This window comes from Balaenoptera musculus, chromosome 9, assembly GCF_009873245.2.
Source record: "Balaenoptera musculus isolate JJ_BM4_2016_0621 chromosome 9, mBalMus1.pri.v3, whole genome shotgun sequence".
In the NCBI taxonomy this organism is placed as follows: Eukaryota; Metazoa; Chordata; class Mammalia; order Artiodactyla; family Balaenopteridae; genus Balaenoptera; species Balaenoptera musculus.
Genome location: NC_045793.1, coordinates 105,769,586 through 105,796,386, shown reverse-complemented (window position 1 = coordinate 105,796,386; position 26,801 = coordinate 105,769,586). Strand labels below are relative to the sequence as shown.

The window sequence follows — 26,801 nt, the reverse complement described above, 5'->3', positions numbered from 1 at the left end:
TCTACACACTGGCAAGAAACTATCTAAAAAGGATATCAAGAAAATAATCCCATTTACATGAGTACAAGAAGAATAAAATACTTAGAAGTAAAATTAAGTAGGAAGATGAGATGTGTACACTAAAAACTAAAAAACATTGATGAGAGAAACTTTTTTTAAATAAATAAATGTAAAGATGCCCTACATTCAGATGGAAGACTATTGTGAAAGTGTCCAGAATACCTAGAGGAATTTAGACATTCATTGCAATTTGCTTCCAAATCCCAATGGCATTTTTTCCAGAAACAGAAAAAAAAAAACCCTAAAATTCATCTGGAACTACAAAATATCCCAGTCAAAGCAATTCTGAGCAAAATGAACAAAGCTGGAGTCATCACATGTCTTGATTTCAAATTACATTACAAAGCTATATTGATCAAAACCATATGGTATTGGCATAAAAACAGATATATTGTCCAGTGAAACAGCATGGAGTATCCAGAAATAAACCCACACATATACTGCCAACTGGTCTTACACAAGAGAGCCAAGAATACACAATGGGGAAAGGATATTCTCTTCAATAAATGGTGTTGGGCAAACGATTTTTCCAGATGAAGAAGAATGAAATTGGACGCTTATCTTCTACCTTATACAAAAATCAATTCAAAATATTTTAAAGATTTAAATGTAAGGCATGAAACTGTAAAATATCTGGAAGAAAATATCGAGAAAAAAAGTCTGACACTGGCCTTAGCAATGAAAACTTGGATATGATACCAAAAAACACAGGCAACAAAGGCAAAAACAGACAAATGGGATTAAATCAAACTAAAAAGTTTCTGAACAGAAAAGGAAATGAACAAGAAAACAACAAGGCAACCTATGAAATGGGAGTGTATTTGTAAACTTTGTATCAGATAAAGGGTTAATTTCCAAAATATATAAGGAAGACATAAAACTCAATAGCAAAATAATAATAATAATAATAATCAAGTGATCTGAATTTTAAAATAGGCAAAGGAACTGAAGAGACATTTCTCCAAAGAAGACATACAATCAGCAGGTATATGAGAAGATTCTTAACAGAACTAACCATCAGGGAGATGCAATAAAAACCGCAATGCACTATCACATCACACATGTCAGAATGACAATTATCAGAAAAACAAAAGACAGAAAGTGTTGGTAAGGATATATAGAAAAGGGAATCCTTATACTTTATTGGAATAAATGTAAATTGATGCAGCCACTATGGAAAACAGTATGGAAGGTCCCCAAAAAATTAAAAATAAAATTACCATATGATCTAGCAATTCCATTTCTAGGTATATATCCAAAGTAACTGAAATCAGGATCTCAAAGAGATATCTACACTCCCATGTTCTCTATTCACAGTAGTCAAGACAAAGAAGCAACCTAAAAGTCCATCTGTGGTTGAAAGGATATATAAAAAACTGTGGCCTATACATATAATGGAATCTTACACAGCCACAAAAAAGAAGGAATTCTAAGGACATAGTTGAACTCAACACCGCCATGAATCACCTGTTATAACTGACTTCTATAGACTGAGTCATACAACATCAGGAGAATACACATTCTCCTCAAGCTCAAATGGAACATTCACCATGACAGACAATATTCTCCACCACAGCACACACTTTAACAAATAAACAAGAACAGAAATCATACAATGTCTGCTCTCAGACCATAATGTAATTAAACAGAAATCAATGGATATTAAACAACACACTGCTAACACATGGGTCAAAGAAGATATCTCAAGAGAAATTAAAAAAAATATTTTGAAAATTTTAAATTTCAACAAAATATTAACAAAATTTGTGGGGTATACTAAATAATAATTAAAATAGTACTCATGGATTAAGAAACAGAATTAGAAAAATAAGATTGCTTTCTGTTCTCAATGCCCTGAAATTTAACTCCTATTTCAAAAGTAAAGGAAAAAATATATCCCTGGGATGAGAGGTAACCCCTACAGAAGTTTTTTAAATGGAAATATCTGGTTATATATAAATAGATGATTTAAGCTACATTTCAGGAGGCTTAGTGAGTACAAATTAAGAAATCATCCCCCTGTCAATTTCACTGGGCAAAAGTAATGGATACTGACCTATAAATATGCATTACCTATGATTTTAACAGAAAATTTTCACAATCATAAAATGTAAATTACATTGTAGTCCAAATATTTTAAAATATTATTTTTAATAAAGTGTTCAGGGTCATTGAAGAGTAATCTGAAGTAGGAAAATCTGCCATAGATTTACTGAGCATGAATAATATGTTAAGCATAATGTAAAAGACAAAACTAAATTAAATTGCTGCTGGAAGTTACAGCATAATTTCACCCTAAGCATAGATACAAGATGCTGAGTATAGGGCAATGTGAAAACAGTTAATAAACAGTATAGATCAAATTTATTATTTAGGATTAATAACAGTAACATGGAGAGAATTCTTCTGGATTATTAGTTATAAATTAATTTGCAATAGCAAACAAGGCCATATAAATGGGAAAATCCTATTTCCTAATACAATCAGTTACAAAATGCTAAATCTCAAAGCATTTCATAAAAATATTAACTCCACTAAATTCTTGTCATTTATTATTTGATGTTATTTGATGAAGTTTTATTTTTATTGTTGAATTCCCTAAGTGTGTGTGTTGCGGGGGGTGGTGGTGTGTTCTATAAATAGCTAAGATGCTTACTCACACCCTGGGCATGTTCACCATTTCCTCTTTTTTCTCACCTCACATAACATACCTTAGATAGTCTTTTGGAAGATTCACAACTATGGTCTGCACATGGATTGGGTCCTTTTTCAGTGTCTAGAGATGAAACTGAGAAAATATTTTATATTTTATCATGGGTCTAAACTACTATATCACAATATTTAAATTGGCTTTTGAAATATAAAATAGACCATGTGTCTAATATTTCTATTCCACTAAAAAATTAAGCAATTTTCCAAATGTTAAATCACTCTTTTCAGCCAAAAACCTAATGTAAAAATTTATCTTATATAAATCAGGAAAACCTATTGCAGTAAACTTAAGAGTATGTGGCAATTGACATCATACAATTTTTAACAATGGAATTATTTTGCCTTTTATACCATATATATGTATATGTATATATAAATGTATTTACTCATTCAATATTCTACTTAACTCTACCCATATAATATAGTGTTAGTCATTTGACTAACTCAATTCTTAATCTCTACAAAGAGATAAATGATTATAACAATACTGAAAAGAGAATGAGGTTGGACTACAGTAGTGGCCATGGTAACTAAAATGATGAACACAGTCATATATGCATGCATTCATGTACCTATTTATTCAATAAGTAATTATCGAGAGTCTATTACATACTAAGAGTTATTCTAAGAGTCTGAGACACATAAGTGATCAAAATCTACAAAATCCCTGACTCTTTGGAAATTATATTCTAAGGTAGAAAATGAGAATAAATGACAATACAAACAATAAACAATCATCATTACAAAAACATATTTTGTGATAAGGTGATAAGTACTAGAAAAGAAAGAGCAAGGAAAGAATCCTATAACCTGCAAAATTGCCCTTCAAGAGTGAGAGAGAAATGAAGACTTTCCTAACTAAACAAGAGCTGAGGGAGTTTGTGACCACCTGACCTGCCCAGCAAGAACTGCTCAGGGAGTCCTGCAGGTGAAGTGAAAGGATACTAGAAGGTAACGAGAAGCTGCATGCAGAGAAATAAAGACCTCAACAAAGGTAAGCACATGGACGACAGAAGCTGCTGCCACTGTCAGATCGGATTGTAACAGCAATTTTTCTATACATGACTTAAGAGTCTAATATACTTAAGAAAAAACAATTGGTCTAAAGGCTAGTATTACTGTAACTTTGGTTTGTAACTCCACACTTTGTTTTCTATATAAATTAAGAGACTAATTCATTTAAACTAATTATTAGTATATTTTGGGGCACACAATTTATAAAGTAGCAAGTTTATGTCATCAACAACTGAAAGAGGTGGGGATACAGCTGTTAAAGGAGAGTTTTCATACGGTGTAGAAGTTAGGTTGGTATAAATTCAGATTAGAGTGTTATAAACTTAGGAATGTGAAATGTAATTCCTGTGGTAACAACAAAGAAAATAACTATAGAATATACACAAAAGGAAATGAAAAAGATTTCAACATTTAACTACAAAAAAGTCAACTACACAAAAAAAAGACTATAATGAAGGAAATGAGGAACAAAACTGCTATAAAGCATAAAGAAAAAAATAGCAAAATGACATAGGTAAATTCTGCATTATCAATAATCATTTTAAAAGTAAATGGATTGGGGACTTCCCTGGTGGCGCAGTGGTTAAGAATCCACCTGCCAATGTAGGGGACACGGGTTCGAGCCCTGGACCGGGAAGATCCCACATGCCATGGAGCAACTAAGCCCGTGTGCCACAACTACTGAGCCTGTGCTCTAGAGCCCATGAGCTACAACTATTGAAGCCCGTGCTCCCTAGAGCCCACGCACCACAACTACTGAGCCCACGTGCTCCAACTACTGAAGCCTGCACGCCTAGAGCCCATGCTCCACAGCAAGAGAGGCCACCACAGTGAGAAGCCCACGCACCACAATGAGGAGTAGCCCCCGTTAGCCACAACTAGAGAAAGCCCGCACGCAGCAATGAAGACCCAACACAGCCAAAAATAAACAAATAAATAAATAAATAAGTGTATTAAATTCTCAAGTCAAAAGAGAGAGATTTGTGAATGAATAAAAAAACATAATCCTACTATGTACTGTCTATAGGAGACTCACTTAGATACAAAAACAAAAATAGATTGCAAATGAAAGGATGGAAAAAGATATTCCATGCAAATAGTAACCAAAACAGAACAAGAGTTGTTATACTCATAAAAGATAAAATAGACTTAAAATCAAGAAAGGGTATAAGAGACAAATAAGGACAATATATACTAATAAAAGGTTTAACACAGCAAGAATATGTAATGTAAATATAAACATTTACATACCTTATATCAGACCATGAAAATTTTTGAAGTAAAACCTAACAGCATTCAAAAGAGAAATATACATTTCTACAATAACATTTGGAGACTTCAATATCTCACAATAGTGGATAGAAGAGTCAGATAGAAGGTAAGTAAGGAAATAGAGATCTTAAACAACACAGTCATAACCCAGGACTGGATGATTTCAGTGGTGAGTTCTAACAACAGTTAGAAGAATTAATACCAATCCTCTCAAACACTTCCAAAAAGGTGAAGAGGAGGTAACACTTCTAAACTCATCCTCTGAGGCCAGCGTTACCCAGACACAAAAGCCAGACAAAGACACCATAAGACACTACAGATCCATATCCCTAATCAACACTGATGAAAAACTCAACAAAATACTAACAAACCAAACTCAGGGGCTTACTAACAGGATCATACACCATGCACAAGTGGGGTTTATTGCCAGAATTCAGGGATGGGCCAACATACAACCATGCCATTTCGTCTCATTAACGGAAGTTGTAGCCAGTGTGTTGTGGCAGGAAAGCAAAATAAGAGGCGTCCAAATTGGAAAAGAAGCAGGAAAATTACTTCTGTTCAGAGATGCTATGATCTCATACGCAGACAGTAAGATTCCACAAATAAAACTGTTAAGAACTAATAAATAAATTCAGCAAAGTTGCACAATACAAAGTCAATGCACAAATCAGCTGCGTTTCTATACACTACAATGAAAAGCCTGAAAAGAAAATTATGGGAACAATTCCATTTACAAAGGCATCAGAAAGAATAAAATACTGAGGAATTAACCAATTAATTAACCATTACCTTAACCAATACACAGGAATTAACTTACAATTAACTTAACCATTGTTGAAAGAAATTAAAGAAGACATAAATAAATAGAAATGCATCCAATGTTCATAGACTGGAAAACGTAACATCGTTAAAATGTCAATACTACACAAAACAATCTATAGACTCAATGCAATCAACATTAAAATCCCAACTACATTTTCTGCAAAACAGAAAAATCCATGCTAAAATCTATGTGGAATCACAAGGGACTTTATATAGCCAGAAGTCTTAAAAAAGAATAAAGCTAAAAATCACAATTCTTGATTTCAAAATTTACTACAAAGCTGCAGTAACCAAAACAGTGTGTTACTGGCATAAAGACAGAAATACTGACCAATGTAACAGACAGCCCAGAAATAAGCCCTCACATATATGGCCAAATGATTTTGACAATGGCGTCAACACTATTCGATGGGGAAATGACAGCCTTTTCAATAAATGGTGCTGGGAAAACTGGATATCCACATGCAAAAGGATGAATTTGGATTCTTACCTAACACCATACATGCAAATTAGCTCAAGATGGATCAAAAACCTAAATGTAAGAAATAAAACTACAAAATTCTTAGGGGAGAACTTATGGCAAAAGCTTCATTGGATTTGGCAGTGATTTCTTGGATATGTCACCAAAGGTACAAGAAACAAAAGAAAAAAACAGACAAGTGGACTTCATCAAAAAAATTTTTTAAAGTGTGCATCAAAACACAATAGCAATAGAGTTAAAAGGCAACCTACAGAATGTGAGAAAATATCTGCAAGTCACATATCTGATAAGGGATAAATATACAGAATATATAGAGAACTCCTAAAACTCAATACCAAAAAAAACCAAACAACCAGATTAAAAAATGGGCAATGAACAAAAAAAAAAAAAAAAAAAAGTGGGCAATGAGGGACTTCCCTGGTGGTCCAGTGGTTAAGACTCCATGCTCCCAGTGCAGGGGGCCTGGGTTCGATCCCTGGTCAGGGAACTAGATCCCACATGCTGCAACTAAGAACCCGCATGCTGCAACTAAGACCCAGCACAGCCAAATAAATAAATAAATAAATAAATAAATTTAAAAAAAAAATGGGTAATGAAATTGACTAGGAATTTCTCCAAAGGAGATGTGCAAATGGCCAACAAGCTCAGGAAAAGATATTCAACATAACTAATTTTTAGGGAAATGCAAATCAAAACTATAATGAGACACTACCAAATACCCATTAGGATGGTTACTATGAAAACAAAAGAAAATAACTAGTGTTGGTGAGAATGTGGTGAATTGGAACTCTTGTACACTGTTGGTGGGAATGCAAAATGTTGTAGCCACTGTGGAAAAACAGTAGCAGTTCCTCAAAAAAAAAAAAACAAAAATCAAAACAGAATTACTATTATGATCTAGCAAATCCACCTTTGAGTATATACCCAAAAGAACTGAATGCAGGGTCTCAAAGAGACATGTGTACACCTATAAGCAGCATTATTCACAATAGTGAACTGAAAACAACACAGTGGCCATCAATGCATTCACGGAGAAGCAAAATGTTGTATATACACAGAATGAAATATTATTAGTTCTTAAAAAGGAAGAAAATCCTGCCATATGTTACAACATGGATGAACCTTGAGGACATTTTGCTAAGTGAAATAAGCCAGAAACAAACAGAAAACTACTGTATGATTCCCCTTATATGAGATATTTAGTTAAAATCACAGAGATAGAAAGTAGAAGGGTAGATGCTAGGAGCTGCAGGAAAAAGAGCAACTTATTGTTTAGTAGAAACAGAATATCAGCTTCCCACAATGAAAGTGTTTTGGAGGTGAATGATGATAACAGTTAGACATGAATGTATTTAATACAACGTAACTGTATACTTGAAATGGTTAAGATTAATTTTATGTTATGTGTATTTTACCACAATAAGAAAATGAAAAAAAATTAAAAATAAAAGAATTAAATCAGACTTCTCCTCAGAAGCCATGCAAGCAAGAGAATAGTGTGAATGATTTTAAACACAGTATTGAAAGAAAAAAAAATGTCACCAAACTAAAATACTGAATTCCGTGAAATTATTCTTCAAAACTGAAATAAAAACAAAGACTTTCTCAGAAAAACTGAGAGAATTTGTCACCAGAAACCCAGACTTATAAGAAACATTAAAAGAAGTTCTTCATAAAGAAGGAAAACAATACGTGTCCACAACTTGGATCTAAATAAAGGAAGGGCACTAGAGAAGGAATAAAAGAAGGTAATAGTAAATCTATTTTTCTTATTCTTAACTGATCTGACAATAGCTTGTTCAAAAGCTTATGGATGAGTAAAATAAATTACTGCATTTTTATAAGGGAAGAGAGGACAAATTTGGGAATTCTATTATGAAGTACTTGTACTACCCATGAAATGGTACAGCATTATTTGAAAGTAGACTTGGATTAGTCATAAAGGTGTACTGCAAACTATAGGGCAAACACTTAAAGTAAAAAACAAATTATAATTGATATGCTAAGAGAAACAAATGGAATCATATAAATGCTTGATTAAAACCAGAGAAGGCAAAAAAGTGGAAGAGGAAAAAGAAACAAAGAAAAGGGGCAACAAATACAGAACAGTAACAAATATGGTAAATGTTAATCCAACTCCACCAATAATCATTTTTAAAGTCAATGGTTTAAATTCACCAATTAAAAGACAGAGACTGGGCTTCCCTGGTGGCGCAGTGGTTGAGAATCTGCCTGCTAATGCAGGGGACACGGGTTCGAGCCCTGGTCTGGGAAGATCCCACATTCCACAGAGCAACTGGGCCCATGAGCCACAATTACCAAGCCTGCACGTCTGGAGCTTGTTCTCCGCAACGGGAGAGGCCGCGATAGTGTAAGGCCCGCGCACCGCGATGAAGAGTGGCCCCTGCTTGCCGCAACTAGAGAAAGCCCTCGCACAGAAGCGAAGACCCAACACAGCCATAAACAAATAAATAAATAAAGAACTGATTGAAGGACTTTATTAAAAAAAAAAAGACAGAGACTGTCAGAATGAATTTTTTAAAGATCTAATTATATCTCATCTACAAGAGACCCACTTTAAACATAAAGACACTGATAGACTAAAAGTAAAGGGATGGAGAAAAATATACCATGCTAACATGAATCAAAAGAAAGTTGGAAAAGCAATATTAACTTTAGACAAAAGACAAACATCTAGACAAAGAAAAAAAGAGAAATTAAAGTAGAGGACATTACTATATATCTTTCATAAATAAAAAGGATTATAAGAATATTATGTACAATAGTATGTTAAAAATTAGATAACCTACGTGAAATAGATGAAAATATAAATTATCTAAACTGACCCAAGAAGAAACACAAAATATGAACAGGCATGTAACAAACAGATCAAATCAGTAATCAATGATCTTCCAATAAAGAAAACCCTGGACCCAATGGCTTCAGTGGTGAACTCTACCAAACATTAACTATTAAAAGAAATCTTTCTCCATCACTTTCAAAAGAATAGAAGAGGAAGGGACACTTCTTAAAACTCATTTCATGAAGCCAGTAGTACCCTGATACCAAGGGCAGACAATAACAAGAAAAGAAAACTCTGGGCTAATATCAATTTGAATGCAAATACTCTCAATACTAGAAGTACAAAATTATTCCAGCAGCATACTAAAAAAATATATATACCCTGACCAAGTGGGATATATTGCAGGAGTGCAAGTGTGGTTCACCATGTGGAAATCAAAAATTACAATGCACAACATTCATAGAAGGGAAAAAAAATACATAATCATCTCATTTGATACAAAAGAAATATTTGACAAAAGCTAACACCCTTTCATGATTAAAAAAAACCACACTCAATAAACTAGGAATTGAAAGTAACTGCTTCACCCTGATAAAGAGCTTTTATGAAAAACCCACACAGCCAATATCAAATTCAATAGTGAAACACTTAAACTTTTCCCCTAGGATCAAGAACAATTCAAGCATGTCCACTTTTGCCATTTCTACTAAACAATATATTGACATTCTAGCAAGAGCAATTTGGCACAAAATAGACAGAGAAGAGATAAAAGTTATCCAAATTGGAAAGAAATAAGTAAAACTATTGTTATCCTTAGGTGACATAATCTTCCATGTAGAAAATACTAAAAATTCCAAGCACCATAAAAAAACTCTTAATTAATTAAACCAAGATGTAAGATACACACAAAAAAAAATGTATTTCTACACACTAGCGATGAACAATGTGAAAAAAAAAATTATTGCACTTACGATAGCATCAAAAACAATAACATACGTAGTAATTACTTTATCAAGAGGTTTAAGACTTATACACTGAAAAGTATAAAGCACTGCTAATAGATAAAGAAGTCTGCTGTGGTCTAAATATTTTATGTCCCCCCCCAGTTCTTATGTTGAAATGCTAATGCCCAATGTGATGGTATTAGGAGATGGGGTCTTCAGGAAGTGCTTAGGTCATGAGAATAGAGCCTTTATGAATGAGATTGGTGCTCTTACAAAAGAGGCTCCAGAGAAACCCCTAGCTCCTTCTGCTATGTGAGGACATATAATGAAAAGTCTGTAACCCTTAAGAGGGCCCTCACCAAACATGGTGGCACTGTAACCTCAGAAATGTGAGAAATAAATTTCCATTGTTTATAAGCTACCCAGTCTATGGTATTAGTTACAGCAGCCCAACAGACTAAGACAAAGTCCTAAATAAAGGGAGAGCTATCCTGTGTTCATGGGTTGGAAGACAATATTGTTCAGGAGGTAACATTAGAGACATCTACAGATTCAATGCAAACCCCAATGGCCTTGTTCAACAGGAATGGAAAAGCAGGTGCAAAAAAACATATGGGATTGCAACTGACTTCAAATAGCCAAAACAATGTTGAAAAGGGGAGAACAAAACTTAAGGACTCCCACTTCCCAATTTCAAATATTACTACAAACAAAGCTACTATCAAAACCTTATGATCAAAACGTTGTGGACTAGCAAAAGAACAGGCATACAGAGCAATGAAATCGAATTAACAGCCCGGAAATAAATTCACATATCTGTGGCTAAGTAAGTTTCAACAAGAGTACCATGACAATTCAACGAGAAAAGAACAGTCTCTTCAAAATCGGTGTTGGCATAATCGTACATCCACATTCAAATGTATGAGGTTCGATCCATATTTCACAGCATATACAAAAATTAACTCAAAATGAATCTGAGACCTAAATGTAGGTGGTAAACTTCAAAATTCTTAGAAAATAGCAAAATGAGTACACATCAAGCTAAGAGATCTCAAATAAAAAACGTAATATTATACCTCAAGGAATAAGAAAAAGAAAATCACGCTAATCCCAACATTAGCAGAAGAAAGGAAATAATAGATTAGAGCAGAAATAAATGAAATAGGAAAAAGTAGAAATGGTTAACAAAACCAAAACTTGGTTTTTTGAAAAGATAAAACTGACAACCTTTAGCTACAATAAGAAAAAAAGAGGACCCAAATAAATGAAATTATAAATTAAAGAAGAGACATTACTCTGATACCCAGAAATACAAAGGAGCCAAAGAGACTCCTATGAATAACTATACACCAAAAATTGGACAACTGAGAAGAAACTGATAAATTCCTAGAAACATGCAACCTACCAAGACTGGAATCATAAAGAAGTAGAAAATTTGAACAGATCAATAGTGAGTAAGGAGATAGAATCATTAACCAAAAATCTCCCCCCAGCCCCACAAAAAAGCCCAGAAGCAGATGGCTTCACTGATGAATTCTACCAAATATTTAAAGAACTAACGTCAATCTTTCTCAAACTTCCAAAAAACTGAAGAGGAGGTAACATGCTCAAACCATTTTACAAGGCCTGATACCAAAGCCAGATAAGGACACTAATCGAAAAGAAAACTATAGGCCAATATTCCTGAGGAATATAGATGGAAAAATCCTCAACAAAATACTGGCAAGCCAAAATGAACAGCACATTAAAAGCATCAAACAACATGAGCAAGTGGGATTCATCTCTGAGATGCAAGGATGGTTCAACATATGCAGATCAACAAATGTGATTCATCACATTAATAGAATGAAAAATAAAAACCACATGGTCATCTCAATGTATGCAAAAATGTATCTGACAAAATTCAACTTCCTTTCAAAATAAAACTCTCAACAAATTAGGTACAGAATGAATCTACCTTAATATAATAATGGCCATGTATGACAAGTCCACAGCTAACATCATACTCAATACGAAAGGTTGAAAGATTTTCCTCTAAGATCAGGAACAAGGAAAGGATGCCCACTCTCACCACCCCTATATAACACAGTACTGGAAGTCCTAGCCAGAGCAGTCCAGCAAGACAAAGAAATAAAAGACACCTGAATCAAACAAGGAGAAGTGAAACTATCTCTGTCTGCATATGATGTAATTTGACATAGAGAAAATCCTAAAGACTTCAGCAAAAAGCTGTTAGACTTAATAAATGAATTTAGTTAAGTTTCAGGATACAAAACAACATGCAAAAATTGGTATAATTTCTATATAATAACAAATTATCTGAAAAGAAATAAAGAAACAATCCTATTTACAATACTATCAAAAACGAAAAAATACATAGGAGTAAATTTAAACAAGGAGGTAAAAGGTCTGTACACTGAAAATTACAAGACAGTGATGAAAGAAACTGAAGAAGACACAAATAAATGGAGATGCCTCGTGTTCATGAATTGAATGAAATTAATATTGTTAAAATATCCATACAACCCAAAGTAACCTACAGATTCAATGTAATCTTTACTAAGATTCCAATGTATTTTTTACAGAAATAGAAAAAAAAATCCTAAAATTTGTATGGAATCACAAAAGACCCTGAATAACCAATGCAGTTCTAAGAAAGAACGAAGCTGGAAGTATCACACTTCTAATTTCAAATTATATTACAAAGGTATAGTAGTCAAAACAATATGGTACTGGCATAAAAACAAACACATAGTCCTATGGAATAGAACTGAAAACCCAGGAAATAAACCTATGCATGTAAGGTCAACTAATATTTGACAAGAAAGCCAAGACTACTCAGTTGAGAATAGACAGTCTCCCCAATAAATGGTACTGGGAAAACTGGACATTCACATGCAAAAGAATGAAACTAGACTCCTATCTCATACCACTCACAAAAAATAACTCAAAATGGATTAAAGACTTAAATGTAAAACCTAAACCATAAAACTCCTAGGAGAAAACACAGGGAAAAGCTGGTGCTGGCAATGACTCTATGAATATGACACCAAAGCACAAGCAATGAAAACAAAAATAAACAAATGGGACTACATACAACTAAAAAAGCTTCTTCACAGCAAAAGAAACAATCAAAAAACTGAAAAGACAACCTAGAGAATGGTATAAAATATTTGATAACCACATAAATTTGATAAGACAATAATATCCTAAATATATAAGGAACTCATACAATTCAAAAACAAAAAACAAATAACCCAATTAAAAATTGAAAAGGACCTGAATAGACAATTTTTTCTTAGAAAGTATTCAAATGGCCAACAGGTAAATGAAAAGGTGCTCAACATCACAATTCATCACAGAAATGAAAATCAAAACCACGAGATATCACCCACATCTGTTAGAATGATGATTATCCAAAAAACAAGAGATGAGTGTTAGCAAGGATGTGGAAAAAAGGTAACCCTTGTGCACCTTTAGTGGGAATATGCATTGGTATAGCTACTATGGAAAATAGTAGGGAGGTTCCTCAAAAGGTTAAAAAAAAAAAAAAAAATAGAACTACCATATGATCCAGCAATTCCACTTCTGGACATACATCTGAAGGAAATGAAATCACTCTCTCTTAGAGATATCTGTACCCACGTGTTCAATGCAGCATCATTCACCATAGCTAAGACATAGAAACAACCTAAGTATCCATCAACAGATGAACGGATAAAGAAAATATGGTACACACACACACACACACACACACACACACACACACACACACACACAGGAATATTATTCAGCCATAAAAATGAAGGAGATTCTGCCATGTGTAACAACACAGATAAAACTTGAGGGCATTTTGCTAAGTGAAACAAGTCAGAGAAAGACACATACTGTATGACCTTACTTATATGTGGAATCTACAAAAACTGAACTCAGAAAAAGAGAACAGATTGGTGATTGCCAGGGGCATGGATCGGGGGTGAGGGAAATGAATGAAGGAAGACAAAGGGTACAAATAAATTCAGGTATGTAATGCAGAGCTTGGTGAATCTAGTTAATAATACTGTATTGTATATATTTGAAAGTTGCTAGAAGAGTAGATTTTAAAAGTTCTTACTGCAGAAATAAATACATGGTAACTATGTGAGAAGATCTATGTGTTTAACCTTATTATGGTAAACATTTTGCAATACATAGATACATCAAATCCTTATGTTGTTCACCTTGAACTAACGTATTGTTATATGTCAATTATGTATCAATAAAGCTAGGGAAAAAAATCAAAATTGGGCAAAGGACTTGAATGGACTTTTCTCCAAAAAAAATATACGAATGGTCAATAAGCACATGAAAAAATGCTCAACATCGTGAGTCATTAGAGAAATGCAAATTAAGCCCACGGTGAACTCATTTCTATTGAAAATCATCTCTTTTCTCTTATGGGTTCAAGTACACTTTCAGGTTTTCTCAAGACTATTAAATGCCTATTAATAGCACCTATTCAATACACCAGGTACAAAGACCCCATAACTCTTATGAATGCTAACAGTGGGTCTTTGATGAGCTAAAGAAAGACTCAGCCTATCTTTCATAATTTGCCTCAGGAGCTGGAGAAAAACTCTCAAAAGTTTTTCTGGAGAAGAGAAAAGAAGTAAGGAAGATAAAAGATAATGAAAATGGGGTTGAACACCTCTTATTCTTTTTTCTGAAAGCTTCGCACCTCTCACTTGTACCTAAACATTCAATCCTAGATGGCCAAGAAAGAGAGAGGGAATATCAGAGAAATGAGTAAGTGTAATCAAACACTGACAGTAGAGGAATCAAGGACAGAGGGTAAAGAAGAAAGAAAGGAAACATACCATTTGAGATGAAAAGTGGAGGGGGTCCTCTTGCCACTGGGACCCATTAAGAACACATGCATGGGTATTCCTAAATGCTCATTCATAAACAGGCCCTTTATAAATCTAAAGTCTTCAGATATTAAGTCCAATTCTTGGTTTTCCAGAATACACTGGGCTTTTGCTCTGCATTGTTAGGAAAAGCAACCTAAGCTGTTAGAACAGTCCCTCTGGTCTAAACTGTTAACCTAGCTTATTATATAATTACACGCTTTTACAAATTAACTCTTTGTAGCTAAATATCACGATAGATATTCCTCATACTAAATTCTATTCTATAGTAAATTATCATAGCAATGTTTAAGTTATTTGGGAACCCAAACTTTTCATTAAGTACATGAATCAGCAGAAATGTATTTGGGGACTATTAGAACTAAGAAGTGAAAGTAAAGAATATGAAACATTCAGATCTATAGCATTTACATTCTAAAAATGCCGCTAGTAACTCACGTCTCTAAGATTAGTTTTACACGCTAACTTTGTTTTCTTTAGAGAACTGCATATACTTACCTGAAAATGTAAAAAACAATTCATTTTGCAAACCAGCTCTTTGCATTTTAACACGATGGCATTCAGACTTAAGTAAGAAAACTTGACATGAAAGGTCAAGAACCAATTTGCTTAAAATCTGAAGAAGTTTCTTCTCAAAAGAAACATTATAGACACTATTGCAGGGAGCTGCATGATATCGAGCTGTGAACTGGTAATAATACTGCGGCTCACGATAAGCTGCAAAAAATTAAACAGAGAACAGTACAGCAATGGTTATTTAAGCAATTCAGATATATTTCAGCTGTTCAAGAGAAATCATTACTTGGAATACATTGGACCCTTGAACAATGCAGGGTTAGGGTTAGGGACACCAACCACACCCCCAGGTGAAAATCCACGTACAATTTATAGTCAGCCCTCCTTACCCATGTTCCTCTGAATCCAGGGTTCTGCACGTGTGGAGGTGGATCGTGTGGTACTGCAGTATTTGCTACTGAAAACATCCATGTATAATGGACCCACACAGTTCAAACCCATGTTGTTCAAAGGTGAACTGTGTATGTTTTTATATACAGCCATATATACATCATTTTAATTTAACAAGCACTTATCTAGCAGCTACTAAGTGACAAATGCTGTTATAGGCACTTTACAAATAGAAACTCATTTAAATCTCCTAAGATTATTGAAGACTGGTATAATCTTCACATCCAGCATGTATTGAGGGATACTATGTCACATGCCTAATGCTTGTGCTATCAAAACTGAGACTCTAGCTGAGGAGCCTAGCCCAGAGTCTGTGCCCTTAACCACCATGTCATGCTGCCTCAAACTCAGGTATGAGACTTCCCTAAGTTTAAATATTCATCTTAGAAGAAAAGAGAGTCATATAATTGCCAACAATAGGCAAAAGAAAAAGTATGTTTCTAACTTATCTATAAGCTTTATTGAGTTCAATTATAACACCTGAAACTGAGATTAGGGTTTTTTTTTCTATCCATTTCAAAATCTCACTGAAATGACACAAGAAATATAAAAATGATAAATCCATGGTACTAGAAATCAGAAAAGTTTACGTTCTGAGACAGGGAGCTCTGTTGCTACTTTTGTTAATCAAGGGGCCTGCTGAGGAGACACTCTCCACTCACACTAAAGTGACAGCCACCACTGTTCACTTTCCCACCTGCTCATTTAAGCCAAAATTGAGTGCACAGACCAAGCTACTATAAGCCTTTGTATTCAGGGTTGAGACCAGACAGCTTCTAATTCATTTACAAACATGAATGAAAACCACAGATTCTCCTAACTAAATCTGGGGAAATCCAAAAGCACTAAAGAAAAGCATGAAAATGAAAAAGCAAGGGAAAATAACATAAAAGAAAATTAATGTAGGAAGCATTTAGAAATAAGTTTTTAAAATTCTAACTAGTAAAGATAGAAAATATATCCATAAAACTATTATAAAGCTATTGTAGAAGAGAAGTGATGGTAAATATGAAAAGCATCCTGGAAAAAAATTTTAAATACAAATACTGAAATTTAAAAATTAATTGAATAAATGAAAACAAGGTTAAAAATATATGTTTGAAGATGAAATAATGAAATTCTCACATAGCATAGATCAAAATTAGAAACAAAATGACAAGAGCAAAGGAAGAGAAAAGGAAGAGAGATCCCAGATACCCTATGTCAAAGTGAAGGAGTTCCAGGAGAGAACAGAGCAGACAAAGGAGAAGTTAATCAGGGGACAAACAGGGAAAACACTCTGTAAGCTGAAGAAAGATTTGTGTCACCACACCAAAAAGGTCCATGAAACTGTGAATAAGAAAACTGAAAAACAATGTCACATTGAGACATAAATCTTAAAAACCTATCAATATCATGCATTTACTGATACATATATTCCCGTATGATAAATGACTGATTTATATTGATTATCTCATGATTGATCACATCAAAGCCGTGTGATGTGATACACACAAGCACCACGTAGAAGAGTGAACCTTATCAGATGGACCTGGAAGTGCAGCAAGGCTCACAGCAAGGACTGCAGACAGAGCAAGCACTCGTCTGGTTCACGGGCTAAAAAAGAACTTTTTCCTTCCAGAAATCCGGCGTGTATCATGCTATTACCTTTGATAGAAAGAAATCTGAATATAAGCCACAATATCTTCAAAATGCCCTCAAAAACTGTATCAAAAGTGTTCTCTTCTGAAGACAGCTTCTTATCTCTGGGAGAAGTACACATTTACACACACAGCAACTCAGGATCCGCTTGTAAAAGAGTTATTAACAAGTTGTATAAAAGAGAACACAGCAGGCTGAGGCTGCCTACAGGACTGGCCCCTGGATGGTAAGTATTTCCCTACACGGACAGGCACTGCTCCCCATATGATAAAACTGTTTCCCCACCTGAGGAACTGAACCCTGCACCTCTGGGAGTTTGGGACTTCTGTCGTTGTCAGGCAAAGGGAGCCTTCATGACTAGCTCCCAATCAGCGCCTGGGTGCTGAGCCGGCACAGGGGTTACTGGATTTTCACCACTAAGGAAAGGAGGGGGCTCAGTGCGACCTCACACGGGAAGGATAGCACAGCAGTCCCGTACATGGATCTCACCTGGCTCTGCCCATGACTTTCCCCCTGCCATTCCTACTGTGTATCCCTCACCTTAGCCTTGAGTACAACTCTGCTGAGTCCCCCAAGTCCTTGCAGGGAATCCCTGCAACAGTTTAAAAAATAAAATCTTCATATGAAAATCAGAAGCTTTAAAAGAAAAAAGACATATACGGCTCTAGAAAAATGAGAATGATAAAAAAAAAATGGCATAAACATCTACAGGAGCTGTTCTCAAAAGTTTTGGTCTCCGGATCTCTTTACATTCTTAAAAATCACTAAGGACCACCACAGAACTTTTATGTAGGATATATCTACCAATATTTATGATACAAAAAATTCAAACTGAAAAACTTTTTAAATGTTTATTAATTCATTTTAAAATGATAGAAACTCATCAGGCAGTAACATAAAAAAACACTTTTAGGTACAATAACACTTTTCAAAAAGAATCAGTGAGAACAGTAGTACTGTTTTATATTTTGAAAAGCTCTTAAGGTCTGCTTAATAGAAGTTAGCTGGATTCTTATACTTGCTTGTTCATTCAATGACATAGGATGTGTTGGTTTATTGCCTCATAGAGATATGTAGTTGGTTAGAAAGAAACATTTTAACAGCTTTTTCAGGTAATTGTGGATGACTGTTCCACAGTAGTTTACCCACTGCAACTGTAAATCTCAACACAGTTAAAACAGTAAATAATATCATTGTATAATTACAAAAACAGTTTTCACCTTACTGACCCCTTGAAAGGGACTCAGGGACTCCAAGGAGTCCACAGATTACTATTTGAAAACTACTGATCTATACTCAGGGTTAGAGTATTTGAACTTACTACAAATTGGCAAGAACACAATAACTTAGTAAAACAGGCAAAAAATATGAATAGAAAATCTCAAAAGGAATAATAAGCACAGAAAAAGATGCTCAGAGATACTAGTACTAAGGAAAATGCAATCACAACAGTGGCATAACATTTTATACCCCTATGCAAATAAAAGAGCAATAACACCTATTTTTGTGAGGGATATGGGTACAAACAAGTTTTCATACATATTATGAAAATTTAAAAATAAAAGAAATATATACCTCAAAATATTAAGGAAAGTAATAAATTAAGAATAGGAAATTATAAAACAAAAACCAGTACATATGACTAAAGAACAAGTGGAGATTTTAAAGAAAAAGATCCAATTGGAAATACTGGGGATGGAAAGTATAGTCATTGAAATAGAAAAACGGCACCAAAGTTAAAACAGAAAGTGAATAGACTATCTAAACTTGCAGACTTCACATCGCTGAAGAGAGGTTTGATAAATTGGACAATGGTACCTAAAACACATTTAAAGATGTGTATATATGAAAGACAAGTGAAAAGATATGGATGATAAATTAAGGAGCCCTAACAAATATGTTTAATTGGTATTCCAGAAATAAATAGTTAAGAGGAAAGGTTTTTAGAGATCATGAAGGAGTCAACAAAATCCAAGCTAGATGGAAAGTCCACTCCAGACTGGGGCAGACAAGGGCACAAGGCTCCCTCTCCCCAGGAAGGGACAGGAGGTCAGCCCTTCTCATGCAGACCAGAGCTACCTGGTGCTAAAGGAAGTTGTGGGTGAGTACAGCTGAGGGGTGAAGGCTCCCTCCTTCCATCATCCCCACTTTGTGAGACGGAGGCTCTAACCTGGCTGCAGCAATTCTGAAAACAAGGCTGAGCCCATCAGCCTTGTCCAGCTCATCGTGTGAAGTGTCCACACCAGGAGAAACATGCTGTGGAGACCCGGGGCTGCTGCTGCTACCCCCTGCAACAGGTGCCAAGTTCCTAAAGCAGTGTGTCACTCACAGAGAAGCACACCACTGTCCCCAGCCCCAGCCCCAGCGCGGTGGCTCAGAGAATCCGCCGGGGATGAGCAGCAGGCCGTAGAACCAAGAGCTCAGAATCTCTTCTCAAAGGAACTGACGTCCTTGTGATAAACTGGGGGAAGTTCAAACCTCAGGGCGCTTCCAAAAACACTGGCAATATGGGGAAAGACAACTGGGAGAAGGCGAAACTGTAGGCAGCCTAGTTGTCAGAGAGCAACACAGGAGGAGTCAGCTGGAAGGAGCAATCCTGAGGTCAGAACAAATCTCAAACAGACCTGGGGAACCCAAACTGAACTGGATCGGTTTTAGAGGAATTTATGCCTCAGGGCATTGTTGAAAACAACAGATACATGAAACCTCTATGGGTACACCCAAGGTGCACCTTCCTAGGACAGACTTTGGAGGCCTCACACTATGGTGGTAGGGGGAGTGAACCTCACTGAAATAATCTAGCCAGTTGCTAAACAAATAAACAGGATAAAATTATGACAAATCTGGAGGGTGGGGGAAGGAAGTGGACCACTACCCAGAGTTGCTAGAATACATTATCTAAAAAGTCCAGTTTCCAAACAAATTTATGAGACATGCAACGAAACAGGAAAGTATAACCCATACACTGGAAAAAACTAGGAAGCAGAAATTGCCTGTTTAAGAGTGACCAGACATGGTCACTTTTAAAGATAAATATTAAAAACTAAAGACTTCAAAGCATTCATTATAAATGTGTTAAAATAACAAAAGAAAATCATGATTAATGAAGGGAGGTATTTTAATAATGTCACATCAAATAGAAACTATCTATAAAAAATTATAAAAAAAAGAATCACGTGGAAATTCTGTAGGTAAAAAGCAAAAACACTGAAAGGAAAAACACAATAAGAAGCTCAACAGTAGATCTGATCTGACAGAATAACGAATCAGCTAAAAGTTTTTCAGACTGTTAAAAAGAAAACCACAGGCCCAAAATTATGTCACATGTCACAAGATACCAAAACTACACTTAATATTTAATCTAATGGCAGTTTCAACCTCTCCCAGAAATGTAATCCTAATCAACCAGTCTGGAATTTTCTAGTCTAACAGTAAGGTAATCTATCACACAGGCCTCCTCCAGTCCCCAGAGGAAGAAGAAGCAACCTGCATGATAAAACCAAAACCTCTGCCACTCCCTTCCCCACACCCTCAAAAAAAGAGGGCCTAGTCTAAAAATAATCCTTTCTTTTCTTTTGCTAATAGCTCCCTTGCTCCATCCTCCTGCCTACAAAAACTCCCATTTCATACAACCCCTGAGAGCCACCTTCTAGTTGCTAGATGGGATGCTCCCCGATTCATGAATTGCCTAATAAAGCTAATTAGATCTTCAAATTTTCTTGAATTTTGTTTTCTAACAAGACTGAAAGAACATGACCTCAGTCAATAATCTGAATCCACACAAAAAAACAAAGCACTCCAGTAAATTATGTAATTATATAGACAGAATAAGTGCATATTTCTTCTACTTTCTTTCCTCTTTACTGATTTAAAAAGCAATTGTATAAAAGAATTTGTATATGATGCATCACTGGGACCAAACATAAATATATATTTTCCAATAGAAGCACAATGGAGGTGGGTGGGAGCAAAGCTGTACTAGACTAAGGAAATGACTACAGATGGAAACTTGAAAAAATGCAAACAATTAAAGAAAATAAAAAATGATAAACAAGAAGGCTAATGTAACAAAATCTATAAATATACACTTGCTCTCCTAATTTCAGCTTCTCTGAAATACATAAAGTTACACAAAATAATAATTATAAAAATGTATTGTTAGTTTTGTAACATTTACAGGTGTAATACGTATAATATTAATACCACAAAAAGCATGGAAAAGGAATAGATCTACATAAGACTAAGGTTTCTATATCTCACTAGAATTAAGTTTGTAAAGATGTCAAGCTGATTCTGATAGGTTAAGATATATGTGGTAACTTCTAGAGCAATCAATAAGGAAATGACTCAAAAATATATAGTAAAAAATCATTAAAGTAATTAAAATGCTACATTAGAAAATATTCACTTAATTCACAAGACAATGAGAAAGAGAGGAACACACAAGACAGTGAAATATAAAATAAAATGATAGAGTATATCCACTTATACAAATAATAACATTAAATGTGAATGGATTAAATTATCTAATCAAAAGGCAGAGACTATGAAACCGGATTTAAAAAGCAATAAACTATTTAGTGTCTACATGAGACACACTTTACATGCAAAGATACAAATAGACTGAAAGTGATGGGGTGCAAAATAATACATCCTGTATACAGCAATCACAAGACAATAGGAATGGCTATTCAATTATCAGGCAAAGTAAACTTTAAAACAAACAAAAAATGCTACTATAGCTAAAGGGTAACATTTTTTTATAATAAAAAAAGACAACCTATCAGGAAGAGAGAACAATTATAAACATACACACACGTAAGAACAAAGCACCAAAATGAAGTAAAAACTGACAGAAATGATAAAAGAAATAATCATTTTGATTATATGATAATCATTATATCATTAAATAATGATAAAAACAATTCAAAATATTGCTTGGAGACTTCCAATAATGAATGAAACAACTAGGCAGAAGATCAACAAGGAAACAGAAGACTTGAGTAATGCCGAAACCAAATATACCTAAAAGACATCTACAGACCTCTCCACCTGGCAGCAGCAGAATATACATTCTTCTCAAGTGCTCTGGCACATTCTCAAGGATGGAGACTATTTTAAGCCACAAATCACAATAAATTTTAAAGGACTGAAATAATACAAAGTATTTTCTCTGACTACAATGTAATAAAATTAGAGTAACAGAAAAAATTTGAAAAACTCACATATGTGTGGAAATTAAACAACATAATTCTAAGTAACCAATGTGTCAAAGAAGAAATCAAAAGAGAAGTTAGAAAAAAAAAACTTGATATAAATTTAAAAAAAAAAAAACCTATGGAATGCAGCTAAAGCAGTACGTTGTGGGAAATTATATATACAAAATTATATATATATAAAATATAATGTGATCTCTAATCAATAATTGAAACTTTTACCTTATGACACTAGGAAAGAAAGAGAAAACTAACCTTAAATCAAGAAGAGGGAAAGAAATAATAAAAATTAGAGCAGAGATAAATGATATAGAAAATAGAAAAACAACAGAATCAATTAAACAAAAACATAGTTATTTGAAGATATCAACAAAATTTATAAATCTTTAGCTAGAGTGACCAAGAAAAAAAGAGAGGACTCAAATTAACAAAATCATCAATAAAAAAGGAGGCAAAAAAAAGGAGGCAGTATTACTGACCTTACAGAAATAAAAAGAATTACAAAGGGATACTATAAAAACCTGTATGCCAATAAATTAGATAACTTAGATGAAATAGAAAAATCGCTAAAAGACACGCACTACTGAAACTGACTCAAGAAAAAATAGACTGTATGAATAGAGCTATACCAAGCAAAGAGATTAAATTAGTAATCAGAAAAAACAACTATCCAGGAAGAAAAACCCAAGCCCAGATGTTTTCACTCATGAATTCTACCAAACATTTAAAGAAATATTAACAATTCTTAATGAACTCTTCCAAAGTCAGAAGAGAAAGAAAAAATTCCCAAGTCATACTCAGTATTATCATGAAAGCAAAACCAGATAAAAATGATATCACAAGAAAACAGAACTACAGACCAATATCTCATATGAATATAGATGCAAAAATTCTCAACAACATTCCAGCAAAATGAATCTATCAGTATATTGAAAGCATTATACATCATGACCAAGTGGGATTTTATCCCAGGAACCAAGCTTGGTTCAACACTTGAAAATCAATGAATGCAATATACCATATCAATAAAACAGAAAATAAAAAACACATGATTTTCTCAATTAATGCAGAAGAAACACTTGACAAAATCCAACATCCTTTCACAATAAAAAATTAAAAATCAACAAACTTGGAATGGAAGGAAACTTCCTCAACCTAATAAAAGGCATCTATGTAAAAACCAATCTAACACCACATTTAATAGTAAAAGACTGGATGATTCCCCCTAATATTACAAAGAAGGCAAGGATATCTGCTCTCACCATTCTTATTCAACACAGTACCAGAAGCCCTAGTGTCCCCAATAAAAAAACAAAAATAAGAGGCATACGATTGAAAAGAAAGAAACAAAACTGTCCCTATGTGCATATGACATGACAGTCTCACAAAGAATCTACAAACATTTTTTTAAAATTCTAGATCAAGACACAAATAATAAACAACTTTTTTTTTTACCGTATGTCTCGTTTTGTTGTGCTCCACATTATTGTGCTTAGCAGATATTGCATTTTTTACAAATTGAAGGTTTGTGGCAACCCTGCGTTAAGCAAGTCTATCAGTGCCATTTTTTTCTGCAGCATTTGCTCACTTTGTGTCTTTGTATCATATTTCAGTATCTTCACAGAATTATAAGTAGAACTTGAATATGTGACTGAATTGCTGCAATCTCATGATAAAACTTGAATAAATGAGGAGTTGCTTCTTATGGATGAGCAAAGAAAGTGGTTTTTTTTCTTATTTTTTATAAATCGTTTTTTCTATATATTAGCAATAAACGTGGAATCCAAAATTGGAAATCTAACATCATCTACAATTGTGCAAAAAAAGCCCAAAATAACATACTTAGGTATACACTTAAGAAAGCATGTATATAGAGATGAAAGAGGGAATTCCCTGGCAGTCCAGTGGTTAGCGCTTCCACTGCAGGGGGCACAGGTTCGATCCCTGGTCAGGGAACTAAGATCTCACATGCCTCACGGCATGGCCAAAAAGAAAGACAGAGAGAGATGGCAAACATTACCCAAATTTATCTATAGATTGAATGCAATTCCCATCAAAATTCCAGCAGCATACACTGTAGATACGTATAGGATTATTCTAAAATATATAAGGAAAGGGGTGGGCCCTAAAAAAGAAAAACATTTTGATAAAGAATAGTGGAAGGAATCACTCTACCTGGTACTGAGGGTTTCTACATAGTTACAGTGATCCACACAGTGGCACTGGCAGAGGAACAAACCCCATAGATCAATGGAAGAAATTAGAAAACCCAGAAATAGACCCACACAAATATTCTCAACTTACTGTTGACAAAGCTACAAAAACACTTCAAGAAATCATGCTGGAGCAATTGGATATCCTAATGAAAATTATTAAACCTCACACCTTACACAAAAATTAACTGAAACTGCATCATGTTAAGCAAAACTATCACAAAAGAGGAGAAAATCTTTGCCTATGGCTAGGCAAAGAATTCTTAGACTTGACAACAAAAGCATGACTAATAAGCAAATTTGATAAATCAGACTTCATTGAATTGAAAACTCTGGCTCTGTAAAAATACTGAAAACTATAAGACATTAAGAAAAGAAATTGAAGAAGAAACAAATAAATGGAAAGATATTCTGTGCTCATGGATTGGAAGAATTAATATTGTTAAAATGTTAAATACTACACAAAGCAATCTACAGCTCCAATGCAATCACTATCAAAATTCCAATGGCATTTTTCACAGAAATAAAACTATCAGAAATTTGTATGGAACCACAAAAGACCACAAATAGCCAAAGCAATCTTGAGAAAAACGAACAAAGCTGGAGGCATCATGCTCCCTGATTTCAAGCTATATTACAAAGCTACAGTAATTAGCACAATGTGGTATTGGCATACAACCAGACACACAGATCAATGTAACAGACAGAGAGCCCAGAAATAAACCCATACATATATGGTCAATTAGTTTATAACAAAGGAGCCAAAAATATACAATGTGGAATCGACAGTCTCTTCAGTAAATGGTGTTGGGAAAACTGGCCAGCCACATGCAAAAGAATGTAACCACTGTCTTACACCATGCACAAAAATCAACTCAAAATTGATTAAAGACTTGAATGTAAGACCCGAAACCATAAAACTTCTAGCAAAAAACACAGGCAGTAAGCTCTTTGACTTACTGTCTTAGAGATAAATTTTTTAATCGAACACCAAAAGTAAAAGCAACAAAAGCAAAACTTTTGTTCACAGCCCACGCAAATAGCAAAACTCAAAAAACCTCATCAATGACCAAAAAATAAACATTAAAGCCATGAAATACCATTATTAACCTATTACATTGGCAACAATTCAAGATACAGTATACTAAGGGCATTTTAGGTAATGAGGTTCTCGTGTACTGTGGCGGGGATACAAACTGTACACTCTTTGCAGGGCAACTAGCAGAATTATCAAAATAACACTGTGAAAACCCTGTAGAAGATACTACCTTACAGAATCACCTCAGTGAAATACTAACAATTTAACATCTATAATACAAGAATACTAGTGTGTGTGTGTTTACACACAGATCAATGAGCGAGGGACTCATACACAGAGAGACACGCACAGAGGGACTCAGGGAGGAAGAGACCGAAGGACTTATTTCAAGGTTCCACGCACTGCTGTTTGAGGCAGGGAAAATCTGAAACACACGAAACGATCATCAACTGAGGAATGTGCAAGCAGAATCTGGAATACCATGTGGCATTGGAAAGACTAAAGTGGATCCTTAGAGTGAAACAGAATGACTTACATGATTTTTTTAAGCACAAAAATAGCAGGTCTCCAAAATCAGTTTATTAAATGATGTGTCATCCTGCTGCCATTGGTATAACAGTGGGGCACAGCAGGATATCAAGAGAGATAAAAATACTAACTCTAGAATGAGAATCCCTAGATTCAAATCTGAGTCCCACATTCTAACTG

General features: G+C 34.5%; 1 protein-coding gene across 1 annotated transcript in view; it reads right to left on the bottom strand.

Moving 5' to 3' along the window:
• Positions 1-26,801, bottom strand: part of LOC118901050 (zona pellucida binding protein) — a 94,178-nt gene that overhangs the window by 46,512 nt on the left and 20,865 nt on the right. The window contains exons 5-6 of the mRNA XM_036864026.1: positions 15,517-15,735; positions 2,772-2,848 (exon numbers count right to left, since the gene is read on the bottom strand). Coding sequence (XP_036719921.1) covers positions 2,772-2,848; positions 15,517-15,735 — 296 coding nt within the window. The remainder of the gene's footprint in view (positions 1-2,771; positions 2,849-15,516; positions 15,736-26,801) is intronic.